Source organism: Rhinolophus sinicus, linkage group LG03, assembly GCF_036562045.2.
Source record: "Rhinolophus sinicus isolate RSC01 linkage group LG03, ASM3656204v1, whole genome shotgun sequence".
Taxonomy (NCBI): domain Eukaryota; kingdom Metazoa; phylum Chordata; class Mammalia; order Chiroptera; family Rhinolophidae; genus Rhinolophus; species Rhinolophus sinicus.
Genome location: NC_133753.1, coordinates 82289897 through 82316858, shown reverse-complemented (window position 1 = coordinate 82316858; position 26962 = coordinate 82289897). Strand labels below are relative to the sequence as shown.

Sequence of the window (26962 nt, the reverse complement as noted above, 5' to 3'; positions counted from 1 at the left end):
TTAATTGGTTTGATTGGATTTTCAGGCCTGCTTCGTGAAGTTCTTAATGGTTGAATCTTGCTGAGATGTTAATAGATACCACATCGGAGAAAATTCTAAGATGAAGAGAGATCATTTCAAATTAAAACAGTAACATGAACATTTTATTTGTATAGCAAATATGAACATTTTCTACACTTGATCTTAGCCAAAAGGCCGAGAAGCGATAAATATGAACATTTTCTATGAGCAAAATCACTTCTGGAACACTCAGAGTAAAAACAAATCAAATCAAACATATTTTTCTTGACTTGGAAGCTTGAATATATGGACATTATTTCCCGCAGTGGTTTAAGTATATTGTAGAGATACTCCTAGCCTTTGCTAATCTGAAAAGTGTATAGTCATCTTTCACAAGGATTCAGAAAGTTCTATATTAATTCTAAATGGGGAAATTACTTGATTTTTAAATGAAAATTTATATAAAAAATTACAAGTAGATGTTTTTGTTTTAAGATATTGAAATATAGATGTGTCTTTTAATTTTAAAAAACAAATACATAGTTCATAAATATATTAAATTTTAAAATGTATGTTTTTGACCAATCTGGATAAGAAAAAAACGTGTGTTCTAAAACAGATCAATAAAACTTAACAGAAATTGAGATAGAAGTAGGCTTTGAAAAACACCAGTTACTACTTTAATCCTTTTTTAGTTACTACTTCATAAAAGAAGTGAAGGGGTAAAAGAATATGTAATAAACTCAATTATATTTGGATAATTATACTGCTGTGTCAGTTATTTTATGCCCAATAAAAGTACCCACTAAGATTCCACAGCATAAATTGTGCTATTTATGATCATTAAATACAGTTTAAATTTTATCCTTGGAACATCTTCTGTAACTATGAATCTAATGTTGTTCACTAAATGAGGACAATATTGATTGTCATATGCTGCCCAAATCGATCGTTGCTGGCAGCCAGAATTACAGTAATCTGTCAGTATTGATGACTGTCTTTCAAGCTTTGAAACCTCTCCTTCACTTGTCATTTCTTGCATTACTTGTACTTGAAAAGCATTTTCTTGTGATCTCTGACTTTGTCAGCTAGGTACTTTTTTTGTCTCGAGCTCAATTTGTTGGTTTGAGCATGCAATTACAATTGAAGTGTAACACTGGGGAGGAAGAGTAGGCAGATTCTGGGAAGCCGTTGGACCTGAGGGGTATTTCAGGTTGATCTTAACTATCATGTATTAGTTACCTGTTGAGAGAGAGACACACACAGAGTTTGGGGACTTTTGGGGGAAGGAGGGTATTGGTTTGTTTTATTTTGTTTTGGAGTTTCTTTGTTTTTTTTGTGTTGGGTTTTTTTTTGTTTTTGTTTGTTTTTTACTTTTTTTTGCAATGGGAATAATCCAAAGCATCAATTTATGATCTTAGCTCTCATGACTCCATTTCTTAAATAGATTTTTAAAACAATTATTTATTTTGATCCTAGAGACATTTCGACTATTTACAAATGTTAAATATGATGCTATCATGTATATACTATTTCTCTTTTTTAATGTGAGATTTATTATGCATAGAAGTTATCAGAAGTTACACCATACAATTATGTTGTATTAGAGTTCTTAGGAAAACAGAATCAATAGAGAGATTGTGTGTGTGTACACATAGAGAAAGATTGATTTTCAGAAATTGGCTCACATGATTGTGGAGACTAGCAAGTCTAGAATCTGCAGGAGCTCCTGAGTAGAGCTGATGTTGCAGTTTGAGTCCGAAGGCATCTGAAGGTAAAATTCCTTCCTTCCTTGGGAACCTCAGTCTTTTCTCTTAAGCCTTCAACTGATTGGATGGGGCCCACCCACATTATGGAGAATACTCTGCTTTACTTAAAGTCTCCTGATTTAAATGGTAATCACAACTAAAAAATACCTTCACAGTAACATCTAGACTAGTGTTTTACCAAAAACGGTACTGTCTCCTAGCCAAGTTGACATAATCATCTCAAGTGTCCTATTTTTTTCTTCAGTTTTTCTTTTTAACCTTTACTGAAAAATATAATTTGAGAAAAGTACATAAATCCTAAATGTACTACATGTGAATAATTACAGTTTAACCACCACCAGGTCAAAATATAGAACTTTACTGCTTTTCTTCTATCAAAAATATTTATTGATTACTTACATGGTAATGGTAAAGATTTTTGAGAGAGATGCAAAGACAAATCAGATGGTAATCTTGTCTACAGTAAGCTTATAATTTAATAGCAGAGAATAATATGTGCGTTAATAATTATGACACAAAATACAATGTGTCATAGTAAGGTTATAGATAAAATGCTGTGTAAGTTCAAGGAAGAATTCATTACTTGATATTTAAAAAACCAGGGAAGAATGTATAGAAAATATGGGCCTCAAATGGTGAGATTTGAGTAGATGGAATGCAGCATGTCTATTTTAATTCTTATAATTTATATTTTGTGGCTTTACATGTATGCATTTATGTATGTAATATACATGTAATATTCTGAAATGTACAGTATTGGGGATTCTAAAATTAAATGGCCTCTTTTAAAAACACTTTAAATTTAGTATTCTTTCCTTTCAAACCAATATTATTTGATTTTTTCTAATCTGTTTAGATTTGACTTTTTCTTAAATGCCAGAATTGGGTTTCTGTTTAACTTTATCAGACAAATTACCAGAAGTCAATGATCATTCTTCAATTAGTCACAGTTTGTTATCCCTACCATTCTACTACTCAAATGTAAAGAACCTGATGCAAAATGAAATGAAATGTAATTGATTGGCTCTACTAATGAAGTTTGCCATTCATTATGATAGAACATTATAAAACCTCTTAGGGAGGCTCATCAATATTGCTGCCATTTCATGTTAGACGAAAGTGAGTTTATTGAGAAACTACATAATTTTATGTATCTATTGTCTTTTGCAGATCATTTCCTTAGAAGATAATATTGATAAGTATGCACTGTGCTTAATTTACAAATTAATTATATTTTAAAATTTGGAAGCTGACTGTTGAGATATAAGCATGGGCTTCAGAATCTAGAACCACTTAAGTACCTCACTGTCTTTATGTCTAATTTCTTTTTTAATCTGGTAAAAGAGTATCAAACTCAGGATTGTTGTAGGATTAAATGAGATTATCTACTCGAAGCACTAAGCAGCCTATCATGTAGCAAGAGCTCAGAAAATGGTAGCTACCTGGTAGTTGATGATGTTCTATTATTATCCTCCACATTGACACTGGAAATATTCTTCTAAAACACATATTTAAGTATACTAAGAGTTCTGATGGCTCTTGACTGTTTATTGAAATTCTTATCTAAATTTTTTGACTACCTGCAAGCAATTCTTGTTAGCTTACCCTCCCAAGCTCATATTTCTCACTGTAGTTTTGTCAGACATAACCTGTACTCCTCTCCAACTCCATCCCCCACCCTTACTCTCATCTCGCATCACACTGACACTCAGGACACCCTATGTGTATCCCGCTCAGCCATATTTTTCATCCCTAAATGCCTTCTCTTCTTTTAGGCCCATGTTTTTGCCCCAAGAATGCCCCTTCTCTACTTCTTTCCACCTAATATCCTCATTTTGCATGACCCCAATAAGATAACTTTGTAAAAAAAAATTTTCTTCACTAAGCAATACACTGCCTTGTAACATTTTGTTATTGGACTTACTATGTGTGTGCTCATATTAATAAGCCTTACATATCCTTGATTCACTGACTTCTTTTTTTTAAGATTTTTTTTTTTTTTATTGGGGAAGGGGAACAGGACTTTATTGGGGAACAGTGTGTACTGCCAGGATTTTTTTCCAAGTCAAGTTGTTGTCCCTTCAGTCTTAGTTGTGGAGGGCACAGCTCAGCTCCAGGTCCAGTTGCCGTTTCTAGTTGCAGAGGGCACAGCCCACCATCCCTTGCAGGAGTCCAGCCGGCAACCTTGTGGTTGAGAGAATGCACTCCAACCAACTGAGCCATCCGGGAGGCAGCTCAGCTCAAGGTGCCGTGTTCAATCTTAGTTGCAGGGGGCCGAGCCCACCATCCCTTGCAGGACTCTAGGAATTGAACCGGCAACCTTGTGGTTGAGAGCCCACTGGCCCATGTGGGAATCGAACCAGTAGCCTTCGGAGTTAGGAGCATGGAGCTCTAACCGCCTGAGCCACCGGGCTGGCCCAATTCACTGACTTCTAACACAGTAGTAGGTGGCTAGTAGTTCGTTGTAATAGTATAGAGTAGATGTATTCATGAATGGATGGGTTCTTAAGTATTCATTTTTTTCTCTTTAACAGAAAATTTCTATTCATTTGCCTGTGTACTTTTAAGTTTGCTTGTTTTTGTTTTGTTCTCATTATAATTTGTGGTTTGTATTAGTCTAGGCTACAATGTAAGAGCATGCCAGATAGGTAAGAAAAGGAAATCTAGGAACAGAGGGACTTGCCTCTGATACATGAACAATACATGACTGATTAATCAGTATATTTTTATTAGAGGGCATTATAGATTAATGAAGATAATTTTCAGAGATCAGTAATCAATGAGGTTTTCCCCTCCATGTCTAAGAGGGAAGAGGAATATGTTGAGACAAGTGAGTTAAGACACCTTTGAGTTGATGACAGTGACAGATGGGGAGAGTACAATTTGGTGTCCTCCTAGGAAGGAGTTAGTTAGCACATGGCTGTAGCCCTGAAGGGTCACACTTTGTGCTGAATGACAAGGAAGGTGGTAGCCATAGGAGAGAGCCCGGAGCGCCTCTGGGAGTGAGACACTGCTGAGGTCCTCAGGGTTATTTCTTGAACTTTGCCACCACCTACGTCATTGGGCGCTATCAACATCTTCTAAGTGTCATTTGTTCTATATCCTTCTAAATGAAAGTCTTACACTTCATGGACAAATTTGGTTATTTGTTAAGTAGGCTAAGATCTATAATCATGGTCATTCATGCTTCGAAAGAATTCTTTAAGTAAAATGTCTCATCAACTAAGTGATCCAGGTTTTGTGGCCTCTGAAATGCTTGTAGTCCTTGCGCCTTTGATATTAATCGTTGTAGTGGGGCGTCTCTAAGAGGCGGCAAACATCCTTGTTTTACCTAACAGTCTGCTCTGTGATGGGAGCAGTGAAGTCTCCTGCATTAAAAACAGTGGGCATTGCTACTGCAGGATTTCTTGCTGCAAAACTTGTGACGAAATATCCCCTTGGCCAAGATTTTTCTGCCAAACCTTATAGTCTGTGTATGCACACAGAGTAATTATTTAAACAGGGGTTCTGGATATGTGCAGCACTTCTATCGTGACTCTAATGTAGTTTTTTTCTACATTAATTTTAATTTGTTCAGCTATTCTTTTCAAGGATATGTTACTGGTATTTATGCCTGTTACTGGTATTTTAAGAGGCTTCCTTACAATCATTGTGGAAATGTTTTATTGCATACCTTCAGAGATGTTGAGTGTGGGTCTAACACATCTGCCTGTGTTCTTTCAAAAAGATGTAAAAGCAATAAATAGCTCTCTCTCTGATATGTAATAAACTTCTGATAATAATAAAGGAAGTTTATTCTGTGAGGTTGAAACCAATATGTCTAAAAATAGTATCTCTTAACGTTCTCTAGAGATGATCTTTTTTAAAGTTCTAATATGGACTAAGAATAATGACTTCGCTTACATTTAAACTGTGGGAACTCACAAAAAGGACTTCAGTACATAGCCAACTTCTATTTCTATTATTGTATTCTAGAGATATTTTAAATTTTTATTCTCCACCAAGAACTCAATGTACTAAATGACAAATTTAAATATTTTTTAAAAGGCTATATTCACCCCCCTCCCCCATAAAGGTCACTAAGCAATTTGGGGCCTGTCATTTATTCACCAGTATTTATTGACTACCTACTATATGGGAGACAGTGTGAGAGAAAAGCTAGGGATAGAAACACAATCACTGCTTTCAAGGAGTTTACAGTCTGGTGGAGGAGAGAGGGAGACCCCTGTGAGTGAATGAATGAATGAATCAATCAATCACCCAGTGATTGAAGTGCACTCTGAAGAGTCCAGCAATAATGATGTTACAAAATAAGATGGTAAAGGTGATTAGTTTTCATTAAAGTGGGAGAGGATAGTGAGGAGGAGAAATTAGGAATGGCTTTACTGAGTAACCATGTTCTGCTAATTACTTCAAAGACATATGGAACTTTACCTGGCAGACAAGGCCAGGGAAGAGCTTTTCAGGCGTAGGAAATGGGCATGGCGGGATAAAAGTGTGATGTGGTCGAGAAATACGAGGAGTTCCGCACTATTGCGTAGTAGAAAGCACAGGAAAGAGTAGTAGAAGATGAGATTAAGATATAGGTCAAAACCAGATAATGTAGTCAAGCAGAAGGAAAACCAGCATAAACTTGGTTTTCTCTATGTTACGGCCAGTAATGTAACAATCGTTGTCTAACGTGACAGTTCCTTCTGCTTTTATATCCTTTTTACCTGTTGCATAGCAGAACACAGCTTGAATGTATTATTTTCCTCTTCTAGTAAATTCTTTCCAAAATAAGTTTGTTAGATTAGCTTTTAAATAAAGTCTCTATTTTTTAATAATTGCAAAGTAATTGCTAGGCTAATAACAGTCATCGCTAGTGTTATTTTTCTTAATGAGACTAAGATCTCTAAATATTTGATAATCTTTACACCTACACATATTTGCCATTTAAAAAGGCAGTTGAGATGTTCATAATTCTTTAGTTTCATGATAGACTTTTCATTCTTGCATAACAACCCATTGTACTTTTACATGTTATTGATAAATGAAGTACGTTTATCCTATTCTGATAGTACATTGGCTTTGCAGCAAAAATAGGAAAGGAAAAGAAAGCACTACCACCATCTTCTCTCTTTTGTCAAATCCAGTGTGACAGTATGATCCACATATGCCGATCTAGACAGTTGGGTCATATCATAGCGCACCAGAAGGAAGATAAAGGACCCTATCAGATGATGGACAAACTGTTCTCCAAAACAACAAAACTTGAAGTTTCTCTATTTCCATTGTTATTAACTTCTTACCTGTGCTACACCAGGGTTTTTTTCCTCCTTTAAACCTTTATGTTGTTGATATTAGTTATGAGGGTGAACTGGTATGCTCAAATTATTATTCACCACACCTACCACATAATGTACAAGTTTTATTCTAGTCTTTGTTTAAATATAAAAGCAGCAGTAAATTCAGATGCTACTTGGGGATTTCAGAGCAAAGAATGAAGACTGTAAAGCTGAAATTAGTCTTGAACTTTGTTTGACATAGGAATCTCAGTGCTTTTTTAATCCATTCTTTTCCCTTTAATAAACATAAGGGCTTTAACTATTGAATTTTTAATAACTCAATAATGGAATTAAAATTAAACTATGGGTCACAAATCTCCCCATTTTTCTTCTAACTGCTTTTCCTCTCAAACACAGCCTAGAATACAGCCTATTTAAATCTTAACTTTTGCTTGCCAAACCACTGTTACCGTCCATCTGTTCATGCCAATTGTAAAGGAGGTTCGGTTTTTAGTGAAGCTTTGCATTTCACATAAGGTATGTGAAGTGAAATTTCACAAGGGACATGATGGATCCTGATTCTTAGTGATAAACCTTTGGGGCCATCAGGGTTGGCATATGGTCCAGTATGATATGAAGGCTTGGGTTCCCTGGCTTCACTTCTTTGGCGTGAAGCTGATAAAACCTGGCTCTTGAGTATTATTTCACTGGACACCAATCATGGGCAGCAGGAACTGCCCATTTAACTCTCTGTGGGAAGGAAGCCCAGAGAGCATTCACAATAGTACCATTGTTGAGTTGCAAACTGCTCTGAACAGCTTGACAGCACTAGGGAGGAGGGGAAGGGGTTGCTTTACTAATTGCTGTTCAGAAAACAGAAGGAGCAGAAATAGCTGTTGGGGAACTGATGTTTCTACATTTACTTACTCTCTTGATAGGAGTGGTTGGCTTTTATTTAGCACATACCTACTATCAAAAAGTGAAAAGAAAGCAAATAAATACATGTAAGCAACCGCTTGTAGTAATTCCTTGTTAACATGACATTCATTTTCAGCCTACAAGATTATAGCAAAAGTCAGTTTTGCCTTATGATATTTTTCATTTAGGTGAAAATATTGTATTTTTTAAACCTTTATAAAAATTTTAAAATGAGGGAAAGTGGATTAAAACCATCACAATTCATATATCAGGTAAGGATAAAGACAAATTTGGCTTAATTTCCTTTGCACTGTGCTTTTTAGACTTCCCAAATACCATCTGAATATATATAAGCTATATTAATACAGAAATGTAAAACTTTATGCGTTACAATTTCAAGTGCTAAAATAATGCACTAAAGGTAAACTAGTCAACAAACCGTTAGATTAAATACCAGATTTGTCATTTAAATGAGTAACTTAAATTATTTCAGTCATTCGTGGTAATCTCTTTCATGTTTAAGTCTATTTTGGATATCTTTTAAAATGTGAGGGTTGTTTCCTTTTTTTATGAAGCATTGTATGCCATAATATTGGTATAAACACTACTCTAGGCCTTTCCATTGTTTTCTGGTAGTCTAATCAAGTACTTGGTGGTTCTGATGCACAAAAACAGTCTACAACCGTTAAAAAAACTAAAGTTTTTTTTAGCTCCAAGGATCCTGAATTTCACAGTATATTTCCATAGGTGATTCTTTTTTTCAGCTGAGCTTAAATTGACTAAATTATATTGCAGTATTATAATTATAAATATTATGCTTTCAAAGGATCAGAGGGAGATATTTTAAGCCCTTTTTAATCTATAATTTTTTTTAAAATGAGATGCTCTTGCTAAGTTGGGGGAAAATAAGATGCATGTTTTGTAAAATTAGTAACAGTCTGTAAAATTTACTAGTATTCCATCTCCTCATGTCCCCTTAAATGATTTTAGTAAATGGGCACCAGTGCAATATTTCAAAAACAGTAATTCATTGAATGCCCATTCTTCCTTTTACTGCAGAATAGATTATATTTAAGTCAAGATTAATGGGTAGATTTTGATGTTAAAGTCCAGTCTCTAAGCCTGTCATTCTCTGGGGGCATATAATGCATTAGTTTAAGCCAATATACTGTTTATCATAGATTGTATGACACTGTCTTAAATGACAGTTTGCTGTACTTTGTTACTACTTACCATGATAATGAATCACTTTTTTGTACTCCTGATAATTTTAGCATTTAAACAAAATCTTAATTAAGTTAGTGCACATTTAGGTTGAGATAACACTTAAGTAATTGTACACTGTAAAATTTCACTTATTTAGTTATTTTTTTCCTTTTTGCAATCTTCTGACAGAGCTCAAGTTTAGTATTTAATTCAAACACATACTTTCATTTCTCTTACTTTAATGTACTGAAATTTTTGTTCCCAAAAGGAACAACACAAAGTGATTTTTTCTAGTCTCCCCCTCCATGTTTTTTAAACTCTAACACTGATGATTCTGAAGTAGTTCTCTGTTGACTGTGAAAGTCTCATTACTTAATGATAATATCTTCAAGTAGATCTTATCAAGAATGAGATCCCATAATTTTAATTTTCTTAAATTTGAAATCCAGGTAATTCAGTGTGTCTTTTAGATGTTTTGCTTCATGCAATTATCATGAAAGTGAAGCAGATATACATATTTAATAATCACGTTAGTGCTTTTTAGAAACCAGTGATTATTGGATTATTAAATCAGGAAGGATCTTCAGAACCTTTAGGTAGGTTTAGATTTTTAATCCCATTTATTTAAGATTAATATTTTAAACGTATTTACATGAACTTTGGTAGAATTGGGCTTATCAACTTTTTACTTAATGTTTTCATTTAGTAATTGACTGATTTATGAGCAATTATATATGGTCCAAATTTTATTCAAATCCAGCTTTCAATAATAGGACTATGCTCACACTGCCTTAGCACCTGTTATGGATTTTGAGTCATCTGGCAGCCCATGGGACTTAGATAAAGAAGTACCAGGTGTCCTGCCTGTCTCTTAATTGAGACGCAGTGAAAACAATATAGACTTGGCAGTATGGTTAAAAGGATGGATTAAAGCCCAGCTTTGTCTATTCTGACAAATCACAGCTTTTCCTTCATGGTGTAGATAGTATCAACTACTAAAGAATTTCATTAATATAAGGCATCATAAAAATTATACACAATAATTTGGCATAACCTGTTGCAGACTTGTAGAAGAATTTCTATTAACATAGTACAAAAAAAAATGTTAGTACCAAGATTCATGCTATTTGTTTAGGGGAATTTTATTTTTACTGAATGTGAACTAGACAACATTTCTTGAAGAAATTAGCTACTGTAGGAAAGAAATGGAGTATTAATTTACCAACGTAAGCAATATAGTTTACTTTTGTCTTATAAATGAGTAGTGCCCATTTGTCAGTGGGATACTTAAAATTACCCTGTATATTTCAGGAAAATTTGCCACTTTACTACTGATAATAGTAGTCATGAAATTCTTGATAATATATAAAATACAAAATATATCTACCCAAATTCTGTATCTCAATAAAATTCTTCTCTTTCCTTATTTTTTCAAGACCCTGTGTAATGATATTACCTCAGAATGTCTGAAGATATTATATTTCAAGGCCTTTTAGAATTAAAAAGCCAATGCAGTTTGTTTTATTTTTATTTTAGAACATGCCAAGTATTTTTACTATACTACATATGATATTCTAGTATAGAAACAACATTTTTTCAGAAATTGCCAGTCTTAGAATTTAAGCTAATATTCATTGTGTTGGCCAACCTTGAGCTAAAAGACCTCTTCTACCATTTTTTTTCTCCATACAAAGCTCAGATCATTGAGACTGGATGTAGAAAGAGCACTGGACTATTAAATGACCAAGTTCTAGTCCCAATTCTACCTGTCAGCAGCTTTGTCTTTCCAAGCAAATCTCTGTATTCTCCATCAAGGCAAGGCTTGTTGCTGAATAAACTTTTCGCTGATTTTGCTAAGTTTCCTAAAAGTAATGATAGATCACTGTTGTATTCTTCTTCTAGTTCATACTGTCCTAAAATAGTCTCAATAAATGTTGCCTAGAGATGAACCCACTCAAGATGGCCTTTGGAAAAATCCAAATATTTGAATTTCTAAGTATTATTTTTCAAGTATATTATTACCTTTACTTTTATGGTGTCCAGAGCAGTTTTGGAGATCTGAAATGGTTTTGAAATTACCCTCCATTTGATTTCATCTATGGACATGTTCACCAAGTTTTTTCCCTTTTCTCTTTTACTATAGATGGCTACTTGAATAGAATTAACTTAACAAAGTTAGTTGTCTCATACCATTATAGAATTTATGAAAAATTTTTAATTTTTTTTGGTAAATTTTATTGAGGAACAGTATGTTTCTCCAGGGCCCATCAGCTCCAAGTCATTGTCCTTCAATCTAGTTATGGAGGACTGTGCCTTCAATCTCACTGGCACATGTGAGAATCGAATCGGCAACCCTGTTGTTCAGAGCTCACATTCTAACCAACTGAGCCATCCAGCCGCCCAAAATTTTTTAATTTTTTTAAGTTAAAAAAATTGTCACAACAGTGGGGCAAAATGTTTATTTCAAACCTAATTGTAGTGAGTTGTAATTACTTGCGATGCTTATAGAATTTTTTCTTTAGGCCATTATTAGGATTTTTTGAGAAGTTATCAGTTTTCTTTTCTTTTAATGTTAGTCTTTACCTATGTGCTTTATTAACTTTTTTAATATGCATTGTGTTTTATTCACTTTTTCTTCCAAAAGAGGTCAGCGAGATCAAGGGTAAGGTCGAGACCAAACTCTTTCTCACAAATAGGATACAAACTCTATATCCAATTCTAGAAAAGTCCCAACTATACTTACCCCAAAGGGATTTGCCTCTGGAGAGCCAAATTGGGATTAGAGGAAGTGTGCTGTCTGCATAACAGTCTCTTAACCAATTTTATTCATTCTTTCTATAATTTATAAACAGTCATTGAGTACTACTGGGCCCTGTATTAGGTGCTAGCAATATATGTAAAGATAAGACATGGCCTCTGCTCCCATGACATTAGTCTCCTCACTAGTTTTTTAGGAGAACAAACATGAGGAAAGAGGCACACTTGGTGTTTAACAACTGGCCCTCAAGAGCAGGGGGAGACCCCAATTTGTGACATTTGTCAAGTTCTATGAGGTGAAAACTGCCACCATACATAGCCAATTTCCAAGCCTACCAACCGTCTTACAAACTTTATGAATATTGTTTAGTAGTACTCTCCACAATTTTTTATAGTCTGTAGGCAAAACTCTCCCTCTTCCTACAATTACTGTTCTTGGAATCTTCATACAAAGAAGGGACATGAAATTCTTAAGTGCTAAAACTGCAAAGAAGCCACAGAAATATGAGTGTAGGCAAGTGCTTACTAAATTTGGAATTTCAAAATGGGCCTTAAGTCCCTGAGGCTAAGATATTCAGCACAGATCTAAATACTTCATACTTTGCCTTTACTTAAAAAGGAGCCAATAGGTTTTTCTTATTTACAAAAGAAAACATTAAACCTGAATTTAAGAGGAAGTTAAGCAATGATGTGTCTTTTAAGTCTGCTTACAATTATATTTTTCATAACTCCTTTTTCTGAAAAATTATATTTTATATTCATTCGTGCTGTGTACAACATATATAGAGGGTCCCAAAAAATATATATACACATTTTAAGAAAGGAAAAAACTGTATTAAAACTGTAATACTCAATATATACTGGTAACAAAATATGAATACAAGTCATGTTTGACTTCTGCAATACAAGAGGTGCTCAAAGTGGTCACCATCAGCATAATTTTAATACAGTTCTTTCTTTAAATGTGTATACATTTTTTGGCACCCTCTGTATGTATCACATCTTTACCCATTTATCTATCAATGGATGCTTAGGTTGCTTCCGTATCTTGGCTATTTATTGTAAGTAATGCAGTGAACATAGGGATGCATGTATCTTTTTGAATTAGTGTTTTGCATTTCTTCAGGTAAATGCCCAGAAGTGGAATTGCTGGGTCATATGGTAGTTTTATTTTCAATGTTTCGAGGAAACTCCATACTGTTTTCCATAGTGGCTGCACCAATTTGCAATTCCACCAACACTGCATGAGAGTTTGCTTTTCTCCACATCTTCGCCAACACTTGTTTGATAATAGCCATTCTGACAGATGACTTCATTGCAGTTTTAATTTGCATTTCCCTGGTGATTAGTGGTGGTTTCTTTTGTCTCCCAAGGAGACATATCCAAAAAAAATATTACCAAGATGTTAAAGAGTTTACTGCCTATGTTCTATAAGTTTTATGGTTTTGGGTCTTGCAGTTAGTTAAGTCTTTAGTCCATTTTGAGTTTATTCTTGTATATGGTGTAAGAAAGTGATCCAGTTTCAATTTTTGTATGTATCCAGTGTTCCCAACATCATTTATTGAATAGACCTGTCTTCACCCCATTGTGTAGTTTTGCCTCCTTTGTCATAAATTAACTGGCTATGTAGGCATGGGTTTACTTCTGGGTTCTGTATTCTGATCTGTGTTCTATTGATCTATGTGGCTGCTTTTGTGCCAGTACCATGCTGTTTTGATTCCCACAGCCTTGTAGTATAGTTTGATATCAGGTAGCATGATACCTCCAACTTTGTTCTTTTTTCACACGATTGCATTGGCTATTCAGGGTCCTTTGTGGTTCCATGTAAATTTTAGGATTATTTGTCCTAATTCTGTGAAAAATGCCATTGGTATTTTGATAGGGATTGCACTGAATCTGTAGTTTGCTTTGGATTAACAATGTTAATTCTTCCTATCCATGAGCACGGTATATACTTCCATTTATTTGTATCTTCTTCAGTTTCTTTCTTCAGTGTCTCATAGTTTTCCAAGTACAGTACTTTTACCTTCTTAGTTACATTTATTCCTTGGGTTTTTTTTGTGGGTTTTTTTTTTTTTTAATGTAATTGTAAATGGGGTTATTTTCTTAATTCCTCTTTCTGGTAGTTCATTATTGGTATATAAAAATGTGACCAATTTCTGAATATTAATTTTGTATTCTGCTATTTTACTGAATTTATTAGTTCTAATAGTTTTTTGGTGGATTCATTAGTGTTCTCTATAAATACAAGGTGTGATCAAAGAATATGGTGAATGTTTAAATTTAAAAAGCAATTTATTACAGTAAGAGACATTGCCATTAATCCTCCTCAAAATACCCCACACACACACACTTCAAACACACTTAGGCCTTTGTTCTTGCCACTTTCTGAGGCAATGCTGGAAACCTTTCGTGAGTGTCTTTAATTGCTCTGTCATGGCTGCCTCAGTGTCTTGAACTGATTAAAAACATTTACTTTTCATGGTCTTTTTGACTTTGGGGAAGAGCCAGAAGTCGCACAGTGCCAGATCTGGTGAATAAAGTGGATAAGGACACACCATAATATTTTTATTTGATGGAAATTGCCAGACCAGAAGCAATGTGTGACACAGAATCTTTCCATTATGATCACAAAACACAGTGAATGCTGCTGATGAGTGCCATCCAATGGAAAGGCAGGAATCTTCAATATAGGAAGCGGTGCGTCAAACCCTTTAGTAACAGTGTGTGACAAGTTTCAACTTGTTCAGTGCAGTCAGTCAGGTGTGAGCTATAATTGAGAGAAGGTGTGTTTTAAAGTGTGCCATAAATCATCTTCCATCATGACACTGCTCCGTGTCACACATCGCTTCTGATATACAACAATTTCTGTCAAATAAAAACATTATGGTGCGTCCTCATCCACCTTATTCACCAGATCTGCCCCCGTGCGACTTCTGGCTCTTTCCCAAAGTCAAAATGATTTAGGACATCAAGGCAGCCACAACACAGCTAAAGAGACTCATGAAAGAGGACTTCCAAAACTGCTTTAGAAAGTGGCAAGAACAATGGCATAAGTGTGTTCGAAGCAAGGGGGAGTATTCTGAGGGGCAATGTGTCTTTTATTGTAATAGTTTTTTTTATTTATAAACACCATATTTGTTTGATCACACCTTGTATAGTATCATGTCATCTGAAATAATGAGTTTTACTTCCTCCTTTCCAATTCAGATGCATTTTATTTCTTTTTCTTGTCTCATTATGGTGGCTAAGACTTCTGATACCGTGTGAATAAAAGTGGTGAAAGTGGACTTCCTTGTCCTGTTCCTGTTCTTAAGGAAAACACTTTTAGCTTTAATCTGTTGAGCACGTTAACTGTCAATTTGTTAGATATGGCCTTTATCATGTTGAGGTCTGTTCCCTCTGTCCCCACTTTGCTGAGAGTTTTTATCATAAATGGATGTTGGATTCTGCCAAAAGCTTTTTCTTCTGTTGATGTGATCATATGATTTTTATCTTTCATTTTGTTTATGTTATGTATCATGTTAATTGATTTGCGGCTATTGAACCAGCCTTGCATCCTGGGAATAAATCCCATTTGATCATGATGTGTGATCTTTTTAATGTACTGCTGGATTCAGTTTGCTAATATTTTGTTGAGGATTTTTGCATCTATGTTTATCAAGGGTGGCCTATAACTTTTTTTTTTTTTTGGTAGTGTCTTTGTCTAGTTTTGTTATCAGCTTAATGCTGTCCTCGTAAAATGAGTTAGGGAGCCTTCTCTCCTCTTCCGTTTTTGAAATAGTTTGAGGACAGGTATTAATTTTTTGAATGTTTGGTAAAATTCACCCATGAAGCACCTGGTCTAGGGCTTTTGTTTGTTGGGAGTTTGTTGATTACTGATTCAATTTAATTAGTAGGTATCTGTTGAGATTTTCTGTTTTCTTCCTTATTCAGCCTTGGAAGATTTTGTTTCTAGGAATTTATCCATTTCTTCTAAGTTGTCCAATTTGTTAGCATATAATTGTGAGTAGTATTTCCTGATAGTCCTTTGTAGGTCTGTAGTGTTGATTGTCACTTCTCTTTCATTTCTGATTTTATTTGGCCTTCTCTCTTTTTGTTGTTGCTGAGTTTGGCTAAAGGTTTATAAATTTTGTTTTATTTTTTCAAAGAGCCAGCTCTTGGTTTCATTGATCTATTGTTTTTTAGACTCTTTTTCATTTATTTCCACTCTGACCTTTACTGTTTCCTCTCTTCTACTCACTTTGACCTTTGTTTGTTCATCTTTTTCTAATTCCTTTAGGTGTAAGGTTAGGTTGTTCATTTGAGGTTTTTCTTGTTTATTGAGGTAGGCCTGTAACTATAAATTTCCCTCTTTGAACTGCTTTGACTATGCCCATAGATTTGGGGTCATCATGTTTTCATTTTAATTTGTCTCACAATATTTTTTTATTCTTTGATCTCATTAATCCATTCATTTTTTAGTAGCATGTTATTTAGCCTCTGCGTGCTTGTGTGTTTTCCAGTTTTCTTCCTGTAATTGATTTCTAGTTTCATACTATTGTGATTGGAGCAGATGCTTGATATGATCTCATTATTGTTAAATTTATTGAGACTGGTTTTGTGGCCTAACATGTGGTCTGTCCTGGAAAATGTTCAATGTGCACTTGAAAAAAAATGTATATTCTGCTGCTTTGTTGTGAAATGTTCTTTCATTTGGGATATGTTTCTTTGCCTCCTTATTCTGACTGACTCCCTGTATTTGTTTCTATGTGTTAGGTAGATCTGCTACGTCTCCTTGTCTTGGCAGAGTGGCCTTATGTAGTCAGTGTCCTGTGAGGCCCAGTGCACAGTCTTCCTGTTCACATGAGCCATGTGCTCCAGAAATGTCCCTTGTGTAGGTTGTTTGTGTCCTTCTGTTGTAGCTGTATCTTGATTGCTATTGGCACATCAATGGGTGGTATTGACCCTCAGGCTGACTGGCTGTGAGGACTGGCTGTGGCTATAGCAGACAAGCTGTTGTGCAGGATTGACCCCATAGAGTAGGAGTTGCTTTATTGAGGCTCTGGTGCCAGCTGAGTCTGCCCTTCGAGTATGTCATTTGCGGAGGTGGTTGGGTGATGCTCTCTTGTGGTCTGAAGCCATCCACCAGCTTTGTTGGTTTTGGAGGCTCTTGGGAGGGGTTCCAGTGCAGGCCAAGGTCAGCTGCCATTTGTACCCAGTTTGGGGCCACCTAGTGGGTGCTACTAAGTGACCTGAGGTTGATTGCTGCTTGTAGATCAAGGTGGGCTGCCACTAGTGCCGGGTTTGGGACCCTTTGAGGGGCACCACGATGTAAGCTGAGGCCAGCCACCTCTTTTGCTGGAACCCACTTAGTTGAAGCTGCGTTCCAAGCCAACAGTCACTGAAGCTTATGCCAGACTTGGGGCCACCTGATGGGAGTTACAATGCGCTGAGACTGGTCCCTTGTGCAAGGCTTGGAGCCATTTAGCAAGAATTACAGGGCACGCTGAGGCCAGCCCCTGCTTGTTAGGGGTTTGTCAATCTTGAGAGATTTTAGGCAAGTCCTCAGCACATACCGAGGCAAGCCACTCCTGTAGAAAAGCCGCTGGAAATAGCTCGGTCAGAAGCGTGGTTGAGTGGGGTGGAATCTCAGGGAATCACTATAGTGGGGTGAGCGGTATTAGCCAACTTAATGGAGAGCTCAGATGTGGTGCCTGCCTGTGCTGAAATCTGGGTGTGGGGAGTGCTCAACAAAGGAGCAATGGTGCCTGTTAGCACTTTGTCCCTAGAGAGAGCCACCCTGACCTTGGTCCCTCTAGCCGTCACCTCCAAGCCAGTCAATTCACTTCCTCCCCATATGTTCCTGGCACTCTTCAGGCTGCTACCCCTGAAATGGAACCCAGAGCAAGTGAGTTTGTGAGCAATTTAGTCTGTGCGTGGCTCCTCAAAAGGAACACCTAATACTCCGGCCGCCCTTCATCTCACTCAGCCACAATCCCTGCTGGTTTTCACAACCAGATGTTATAGGGACTCCATTTGCTGGCACTGATATCCCCAGTTCGGGAGACCAGTGTGAGGCTGGGACCCCCTTACTCCTCAGGGAGGACTTCCACATCCGAGATACGCTTCCCAATTATTAATTGCATGTGACCTGCCCATTCTGTGTCTCAGGGCCTCCTACAAGTCTTGTAGTGGCTTCTTTGGATCCTTGGTTATAGGACTTCTGTTCAGCTAGTCATCAGGTAGTTCTCCCTGATGGTTGTTCTATAATTGAGTTGTAATTTTGATGTGGACATGGGAGGAAGCGAGCACAGCCTTTGCCTACTCCGCCAATTGACTGGAAGTACCCACAAATTACATTTGAGCTAAATGTTTGTGCAACCTACTGGGCTGGCCATGGAAGTAGTGATCATAAAACTGAAAGTTGCCTTTTCTGACAGTAAAAGCATTTCAAAATTTCATTACATTATTAAGAAAATTATTGTGGAGGACTGTTGCTTTGTTAAAACCAAATCCACCTTTTATTCTTCCTATATATCAGTAAAATGAAAAACATGGACTGATTAACCTTCTGCAGTATCTTTTTTTCATATTGTATTTTTCTGAGAAATCAGTTTCCTCTCATCCAAATAAGTGAAAAGTCCCTCTACATACCACAAACAAGAAATATTATCAAAGAGTTCTTGCTCATGAATACAGGAATATTTCTTAAACTGACATTGAAAATTGTCCTCATGGAGACAGCACCTGTTATTTACAGAGATTTGACCCAAAGGTCAAAATAAACTATTTTCAGGACAGGTGTAGGACTTTTGGGTGCCTTGTATTTGTATGTTTTATCTTTAACATCCCTATGACATAAATAGGAGCAGATGGAGGTATGCCCATTTAACATACAGATGAACTGTGTCACAGAGAATTCATGCACCTCTTTTCCAGGACTGGACTGAAATTAAACCCCCGTTTCTTGACAGCTGGTCTTGACACAGTGACAGAGGACCACAAATAATTTCATACATAAGTTTAAAAAGTAGTTACTTAAAATGAATAATGTTAATTTTATGAAGTACAGATTAGATTTAAACTATGCTATAGAAAATGTTTGGTTTTCATTATTTTTAGAATATTCCTTCCTCCCTTTTCTGCTTTTACAGAAAGTAGAAGGAGGATTAGTGGATAATTATATTGCTGTGATTGCAGCACCTGTGTGTTATTTCTTTTGATTGGCTAGTTCTGTATTAAAGATTCCTACCAGCTAAAAGTCTCCCTCATCAAATGGCTTTTTATTAGCTAGTTTTGGCTTAGGTGGTTTTAAATTTACAACAAAAACCTTCTTAATTCAACTTAGACTTGTACTTTAAATTTTGTTCTAAATTTGTGAGTTTACCACGTTACCTTTTTATCATCTCACCCATTTCAGTTTTTAATTTCAGTGCTAATGGCAACGTGCACTCACAGTAAGAATATACCTTGAGCTATCCTTTTGTTGGTAGCCATCAAGTTTGCATGTGCCACTCAATTTATAGGCACTAATAACTCTTCCCTAGAGCTGCCTTTTAAGAAATAAGTATCTAACCTATTATAAGGAGATATAGGAATTAACCGCTTTGGATTTTATGGTTACCATTTCAGATGCTAACAGCACTGTTGACAACTTTTTCATTATCTCAGTCACCAGAAGCCCCTTGTTTGTGGACCTAAGACTATGGTTTAAGTACTTAGAGTTCATTAAATCTCCTCAATACGATATGTTTTCCAAAGTAAAAAGATGTAAGTACTATAGATTGGGTTGGTTTGTTTTGATCTTGTTGTTAACTTATTTGGCCACATCAGACTTTGAAAATTATAAAGAATTTTTAGGTTAGTTACCACAGACTATAATTATTTACTAAGCTAAGAGTGTTTTCTGAAGATAACCCCCCAAAAAGGAAATTTCAGGCATTAGCCTGTCTAATTCGTGATGAGTGTTGTAGTTTTTTCATTTAAATTCAACCATTAATGATTGTTTCACTCTTTAAAAATTGTTTTAGAAATCATCGTTTTCACTAATGAAGAAATTTTGTAATTTTATTAAATACATCGTGTGTTTTTACAAATTAATACATTATAGCTGGATAATTTTAATTTGTATCTTTTTATATTAGGGTTTCTTCAGTTTTATAAATCTCCTTTTGTATAGTGAAATAGAATTACACTCCAAAATGTATTTTATCTAGACAGTCATTTTTTGCTTTAATAAATTTCACTACATTGGAAATATCTTCCCTGGTTTAGAAATATTAACATTTGCTTTCTTTCGGCTTAATTTTTGTGTAAACTCTAAATATAATAAGATAAAAGTAAAATATTTCATTTATAGGCCTTGTGAAAGTAGAGCATTTTAAAAGCAGGTAGGTGTCTCCACCCTACTTTTCATGAAGCATTTTACCCATTCAAGCACTTTTAAAAACAGCTTGTTTTGATAGCAGACTGTTCTCCTGTGGGCCTTCAGCCTTTGCTTCCTGGCAGCACCTTTGGTGCGAAAAGAGAGTGATCAATTGGGAGACTATCAGTGCCAGCATGCATAGAGTGATAAGTTAACACACCACTGGGAATTTCTAGGGCCCACCAAGATACTTCACTTCTAATGTGCTAACAAGCTCATTTTTCTACCTCTTGCCTCTTCAGTTATTTTTTTTCTCAGAAGAGCTTAGAAGTTGAGTGCATCAGGCATAATGAAAAGCTCTGTAGGAGGGAGAAGCAATAACCCCATTTTTCCCTTTTCAGCCAAATAGAAAATTAGTTTCTGGTAATACACAAAGGCCAGTATTTTTTGTACAAGGGGCACTGCTGTGAATCAAAGGACTCTATTAACTGCAGAAAATTCGGCAGCTGTGAATCTCCCCCAATGAAAAAAGTACTTTCCAACAAGTTGTGAGATATGTGGTATTATTTAGATTGAACCATCAGTTTCATCCTCTTCCATTTAGAACCATATACCCTCTTTTAAAAGTGTGCTATATTCCTTTTCTACATCAACACTCAAAAATGTCTATATGATCCTTCCATATAATCCTTACTGCTGTCATTTTAATATAGCATCTTGTCCTATTGCTACCCATTTTAGAAGTAAAATTATTTTGAAGTTCAACCCCAGTGTATAGAATTGAAAATAATGGATAGCAAGGAACTGAGATTCAGATTATTTCAATATTTGATGCATAAAATAAATTGTAATAAAATAGTCCTCAGCCATTTAGAGGGCAAAAGACATCACAGTGTAAGTCAAGTGCCTAATGAATACAGTAGTCTTACCTTTACTCTTACACTCTTTTCCTCTTTTTAATAACCTTTTGTAAGTGTAACTGGTTATGGTTTCTCCCATTGAATTAGCATTTTAAATTAGCTTCCTCAAATTTTTTTCTTGGTCTTGATTGTAGACTTTGGCTATACTATCTAGAATTGTAGAACTACAGTAATTGAATTGCAACTTTTTTTAAAAAAAGGAATTTTGAGAAGAAAATATTAAAATGAAAAAATTCTGTGAAAAAAGAACCAATAGGCAAATTTTTATTGTTGTTTATACTTATTTAAATGTCTTATGTAAAGCCTATCAACATAGCACACTGAGTACAGCAGGAAAACTTTTAAAAGTTGTAGAAGAAAGGTTAACTGATTTCTCAGTTCAGGAACTATACGACATGAAGTCAGCATGTGAGTTTTTCTTGATAATTGTATGTTGCTGCCTGCTGCTCCACATTTTGACAGCCATTTCCATAGTTGCTTTCGTGAACAACAGAAATATTCTCTCTCTTTCTCGCCCTCTCTGTGCTAACAGCACAATCAGGCCTGCTGAAACAGGAAGCCTGGAGTGGGTTGTTCAAAAGCAACAACACTTCAAGGTACTGGTTGCTTGTCAATAATATCAGAGAAGAAAATGTGGTGAAAGGGAAGTACAGTATTTTTCTGTCAGTGTCAGTGCCCTGTAGATGCTTTGTTAGACAGTATTTAGGAGTCCTGTGGACTCTTTGCAAATATTCCTGCTTGTTTCGGTGTTATAATTGACTAGGTATTTTTTCCTGACATACAGATTCAACTATGTATTTATCTTAACTGCATGGAGTTATTCGAGGATTACAGCAACAGTAGTCTTCCATTCAAAATGAGAAGAATCGTTGGGAAAATGCACAGATTTTAGAAAAGGAGGAAGATATGCAGGAATTTTTCACAATAAATCTTTACAAATGAGAAATATAGAATTTCAGACATAGTATTTTAAGCAGCATTACACTATTTATTGCACTGCTTTTCAGAGTAAATCTGCAGATCGAAGCTGATTAAAAAGATGAGCCTCGGCTGACCTCATAGCAGTTGAATCTTTTCTCAAGTAAACTTCCCTTTCTTCCAATAGTTTAGTATTATAATTATTTTCTAATAAATGTCTCCCTGCTAAGTTGCCATTTATAGTGGTATCCTGAAGTGTATACTTATGTTAAAAACTCTATTTTTACTCTTTACAAAGCCTTACTTTTAATATATGCAAGAATAATTCGTGAATAATTATATTTATTAAAAAGTGACAGCTTAGTCATAGTAGTCCTTTTTGATGAGATGTATTCTTTTCCAATATAAGCTGTATTTAAGTTCATCCTTAACTGAAGGAATCAGCTATGAGGAGAGAGCACGAAACCTGCAAACGATTGTCCAGCACCATTTAGAACCAACGACATTTGAAGATTTTGCCGCACAGGTTTTTTCTCCAGCTCCCTACCATCATTTACCATCTGATGCCGGTGAGACTAAAAGCAAGTATTAGTTACTTGTCATTATTGGAACTTGAAATGCAATACCCTTTTGTTCTAAAAACTCTTAAAATAGTAGAAAACTTGGTTGAATAAAATTCCAGTCATTGAAATATAGTTTTCATCATTATTTAGTATTTGAATTTGGCCTATAAATTTGATTTATGCTTTCTTTTACCTAAATGGAGTCCTTTAAAAGTCAACAGTCTTCATGAAAGTACATGTACCACATTTTATCTGAGATAATGGGCGGTGTCTGTATGTTTCATGGAATCATTACTTAAGTATCAGCAAAAGGAACACAAGTTGAGCATGCACTCTCTGTCGACTTTAGAGGATCAAATTTTATGGCCAAGCATATTGCCTTATCTCTAATTTTCAAATAAAGTTAAATAACTGGTCTAGATTGAGAAGTACTTAAAACAGTAAATTATTTTTTAATATTTAAAGATTATAAGAGGGTAATGCATTTTTATTATTAACTAATTTTAAAGAATCAATAAGAAAATAAATGACTCATGGCCTTCCTATTCTGTAATACTTTGCACTCCTTATGATTGTTTCATTTATTTTATTTTCCCTCTTTAGATCATTAAATATCAGTTCTGTTTATCTGAAGGTAAGACAAAGTGTCAACCAAAACATTCTTTGTTCTTCCCCCATTTTCTTTTTTAAAAATTAGCAAGCACTAAGCTTGTAACTCAGACAATAAGCAAACTTAACACTGCCCTGGTTCATACTAAACATTTCAGAAATTGTCACTAAATTTCTTTCAGAATTTTACTTACTAACCCAAGTCTGCATGAAACACTAACACTGGTTCTGGGATAAAAATAACTAATAATAAAAACCCTCGGTTGAAATTAGTTACACCTTACTATATTGACCTTTTTTTGTTTCTCAGCATGAAAAACTAGTACTACTGAACTGAAATGGTGTGTCTTTGTATTTTGTAATGTGTTGCATTGTTATTGGATATCTTAACTCATCATAGTTATCCTGTTGTGTGCCTTGCACTGTACTAGGCACCTGAAATACAAAGATGACTATTTTGATGGTGTTCAAAGGACTCAGGAAAAGAGAATACAATATATTTGAAGTTCATTCTAGTTAGCCTTCAAATTCTCTTTTATGTTTTCTTTATATTAAAGAAGTTTAGAAGGCACAGTACTCCTTTTCTGACCTAATTTGAAAAAAAAATTACTGTAATTCTCAATTGAGGTTTAGTCAATGAAATTAAAGCTTCCATTCCTGTCACCGTTTAATTGTCCATTATAAAAATAATTTTACCAAAAAACTTCGAACTCTTTTGATTAATATAAAAGACCTCGCACAGGGAAAATTATATTAGACTAGGTTGAATCTTTCGAAAGAGATTAAAAAGTCTAAGATTCACTTCAGTGGATTGACACTATCTAAAACTAGTTAGGCATTAAGAAAGGTGGTAAAAGGAAGATATTAAAAGTAAATTAATGAACAAAATAAAAACTAGCTAAGTATATGGAAATTTCATTTTTAATAATAGAGAATATCTGATAAACTAGACTATTAAAATAGATATGAATAATGCTTTGTCATATCATACGGTTGAGCTGTAAATTTCACAACTGAAAAATATTGGTGATAGGACCACATTCAGACTAACTTTTCCCCTTAAATGTATAAAGGCTGTCATTTTTCATGTTGCAGCTGTTTATCAGCTGGAGTCCTTCATATTCCTCCTAATGTTCTTTTCATATTTTGCCTATTATCCTGCACGTTTTGCCAGATAATACAATATGGGAAGTAAGTAGTACTCTCACTTTCTGAGACATTAAGTAAAGGATGATACAGCAACCAAGTTAAGGCTCTGCCGGCTTCATTTTTTATGTATTTTACTATTTTATTTACTCTACAACTTGTTTAACATAAAACTTAACCTTAATTATCTAAATAGTAATGAAAATGTCAATTTTAACATAAACCTAATACCATGCTACAAATTCTCTTCAGTTAATTTTTTAAATTGTCTTTGCCTTTATGAACCATTAGAAACATACACTCTAATTTTTAAGAGGATGTTTTTACCTATAAATAACTTGGTCCGGTATTACCAAATACATTTTTATGGTTTTTTTCCAGACTGTTATAGTTATTAAAGAGAAATTTTTAGCAGAGTGGTTCACAGTTCAACATAATAATATAGAAATATTTACTCCTACTGTAACAAAAAATATTATCTGAAAAATGATTGTTTTTTCTTCCAGTTGTATCAAATTTTTATTTTCCTGTCCTAAACCATTCCATACATACAGAACTCCTTTTAAAGTTGTAAGTCAAAGTGGGAGAGAGAAGTCATGAAATAAACCACATAACAACAATATGGACCTGACTTAACGGTTTACAAAAATTATGTAATAGTGTGAAGTTTTTTAGGTTCATTTTTCTTTTTTAATGTATGATAAAATTTGAGGAAATGCATTCATAATTGAAGTAAAAGTCAACTTTAAATATCCTATACATACTCCATGTATTTAAAATAATACTAAAGCAATAATTTGAAATTAAGTTTTAAAGCCATGCCAATATGATAATCATATAAAGAATATAATCTTCCTAACCAACCCTATAATATAATTCAGTGGAATAATGTGGAAAAAGACTATTTTTTAAGTTGACTTAACTTGACTTAAGATTACTTAAAACCTACTTTCTAGTTAACAGTAATGTACCAACTGTGATGACATTGAAACCTGAAAGAGGATTTTTCTAGATAATTTTTAGTATTTAAATATGAAAAACATTTTGGTATATCATAGTTGATCCATAAATATCATAACTGTGTTTTCTCAAAATGGACTCTGTCTATGCCAGTAGACTGATACTTAAGGGAAATTATTTTTATCCCTAAGGTCATTGAGGGGAGATATCGTGATGTCACACTTTGTTGATCTTCCATAACTACATTAAAACATTATTAGATTGTTCTCGTCCCTTATTTAAAAAAAAAAATTACAGGAAAAAAAATCCCTTTATCTTTGTCAGGCATGTGTGTGGAAAATATCAAAAGTTTTACAGCGACCTCTCCTCTGACTCTAAACTTTAAAATGAAATTACTTCTCTTCTTGGCCAGATTACATTGGTAGTTCATAATCTAGATCTTTTTCCCTAACATCACATTGCCTTTTCAAATCAAGTCTTTTTTTTTTTTTTAAATAAAAGAAATTACAGAATGCCAACAAGAAACAGGATCCTGTTTCGATGAAGGTGCACAGTAAATAGTCTTTCTCAATTTCAACATTAAAAATAACACCCATTTTTTCCAGTACTGTCTTTTTTTAATATCAGCCATAAATATTTTAATGCCTATTTTTAATGCCCATTGTGTGGGATACCTAGAATTATCTCTAATACTCTATTTCTTTAATTGAGCTACTAGATAACGCTCTTTGGATTTATTGTTGTTCTGCAAATTAATTTAGTAATTTTAGTACTTTAAAGGTTAGATTGATGTTTGACTATATTATATATATATGTATATATATATATACACACACATGCACACACACACATAAATATACATACATCTGTACATCCATACCACTGTATAATTTACCTTAGAAAACTTACGGGTTTCTATATAAATAAATATGAAAATAGGTAATAAGATTCAGTTACCATATTTTGCCGTGTATAATGTTCATTTTTTGCCCAAATTTGTGAGGAAAAAATAAGAATGCACATTATACATGGGTAGTACTAATTCCATATCTATATAAATGTTTTTAATTCTTTTATTTATGCTTATGACTTAAAAGTGCAACTCTAGAAATCAATAACGATATCCATATGCAAAATAATATCCTGCAATACGATAATCGGTTTTGTTGAACTTACAACATACTTGCAACGAGGAAGAGTTGCTGGCTTTCTATGATATGTAAATATCGTATATTGTTACTGGTACATAAAATTTCTTGTACCTTGTATCTTCTTAGTTTTGTAATTATTTGTCATATAAAATTTCTTGTACCATAATATGTTAAAAAATAAATGCTACAATTCCTTTAAATATTAAAAAACAAGTACCTAAATGTAAACAAATAAAATTTGATTAAAAACATTAAAAGATTTTTTCCCTGAAAGTTTGGGCCCAAAACATGGGTGCACATTATACACGGCACAATACGTTATTTCTATGCTATCAAATTATTGTGATTATGAAGAGTAGTACCTATTCTTCCTTCATTCTAAACTATTTTACTATTTCACAAAATCTGTATTGCCACAGGTAGATGGGATA

At 34.5% G+C, this 26962-nt stretch overlaps 1 protein-coding gene and 1 pseudogene across 16 annotated transcripts in view; one reads left to right on the top strand and one right to left on the bottom strand.

The window, feature by feature from the left end:
- Window positions 1–26962, top strand: part of RALGAPA1 (Ral GTPase activating protein catalytic subunit alpha 1) — a 212429-nt gene that overhangs the window by 179226 nt on the left and 6241 nt on the right. For 7 of the 16 annotated variants that reach the window (XR_012494845.1, XM_019750426.2, XM_019750420.2 and 4 more), the window contains one exon: window positions 22547–22671. Coding sequence is in view for 15 of the 16 variants with exons in the window: in XM_019750426.2 (XP_019605985.2) it covers window positions 22547–22671 (125 nt within the window). In the remaining variant the exon portion in view is untranslated. Of the gene's footprint in view, window positions 1–22546; window positions 22684–23268; window positions 23300–26962 lie in introns of those variants that run through there. The other 9 variants (XM_074328151.1, XM_074328147.1, XM_074328149.1 and 6 more) reach the window with 3 other exon arrangements.
- Window positions 46–207, bottom strand: LOC141570943 (U2 spliceosomal RNA; annotated as a pseudogene).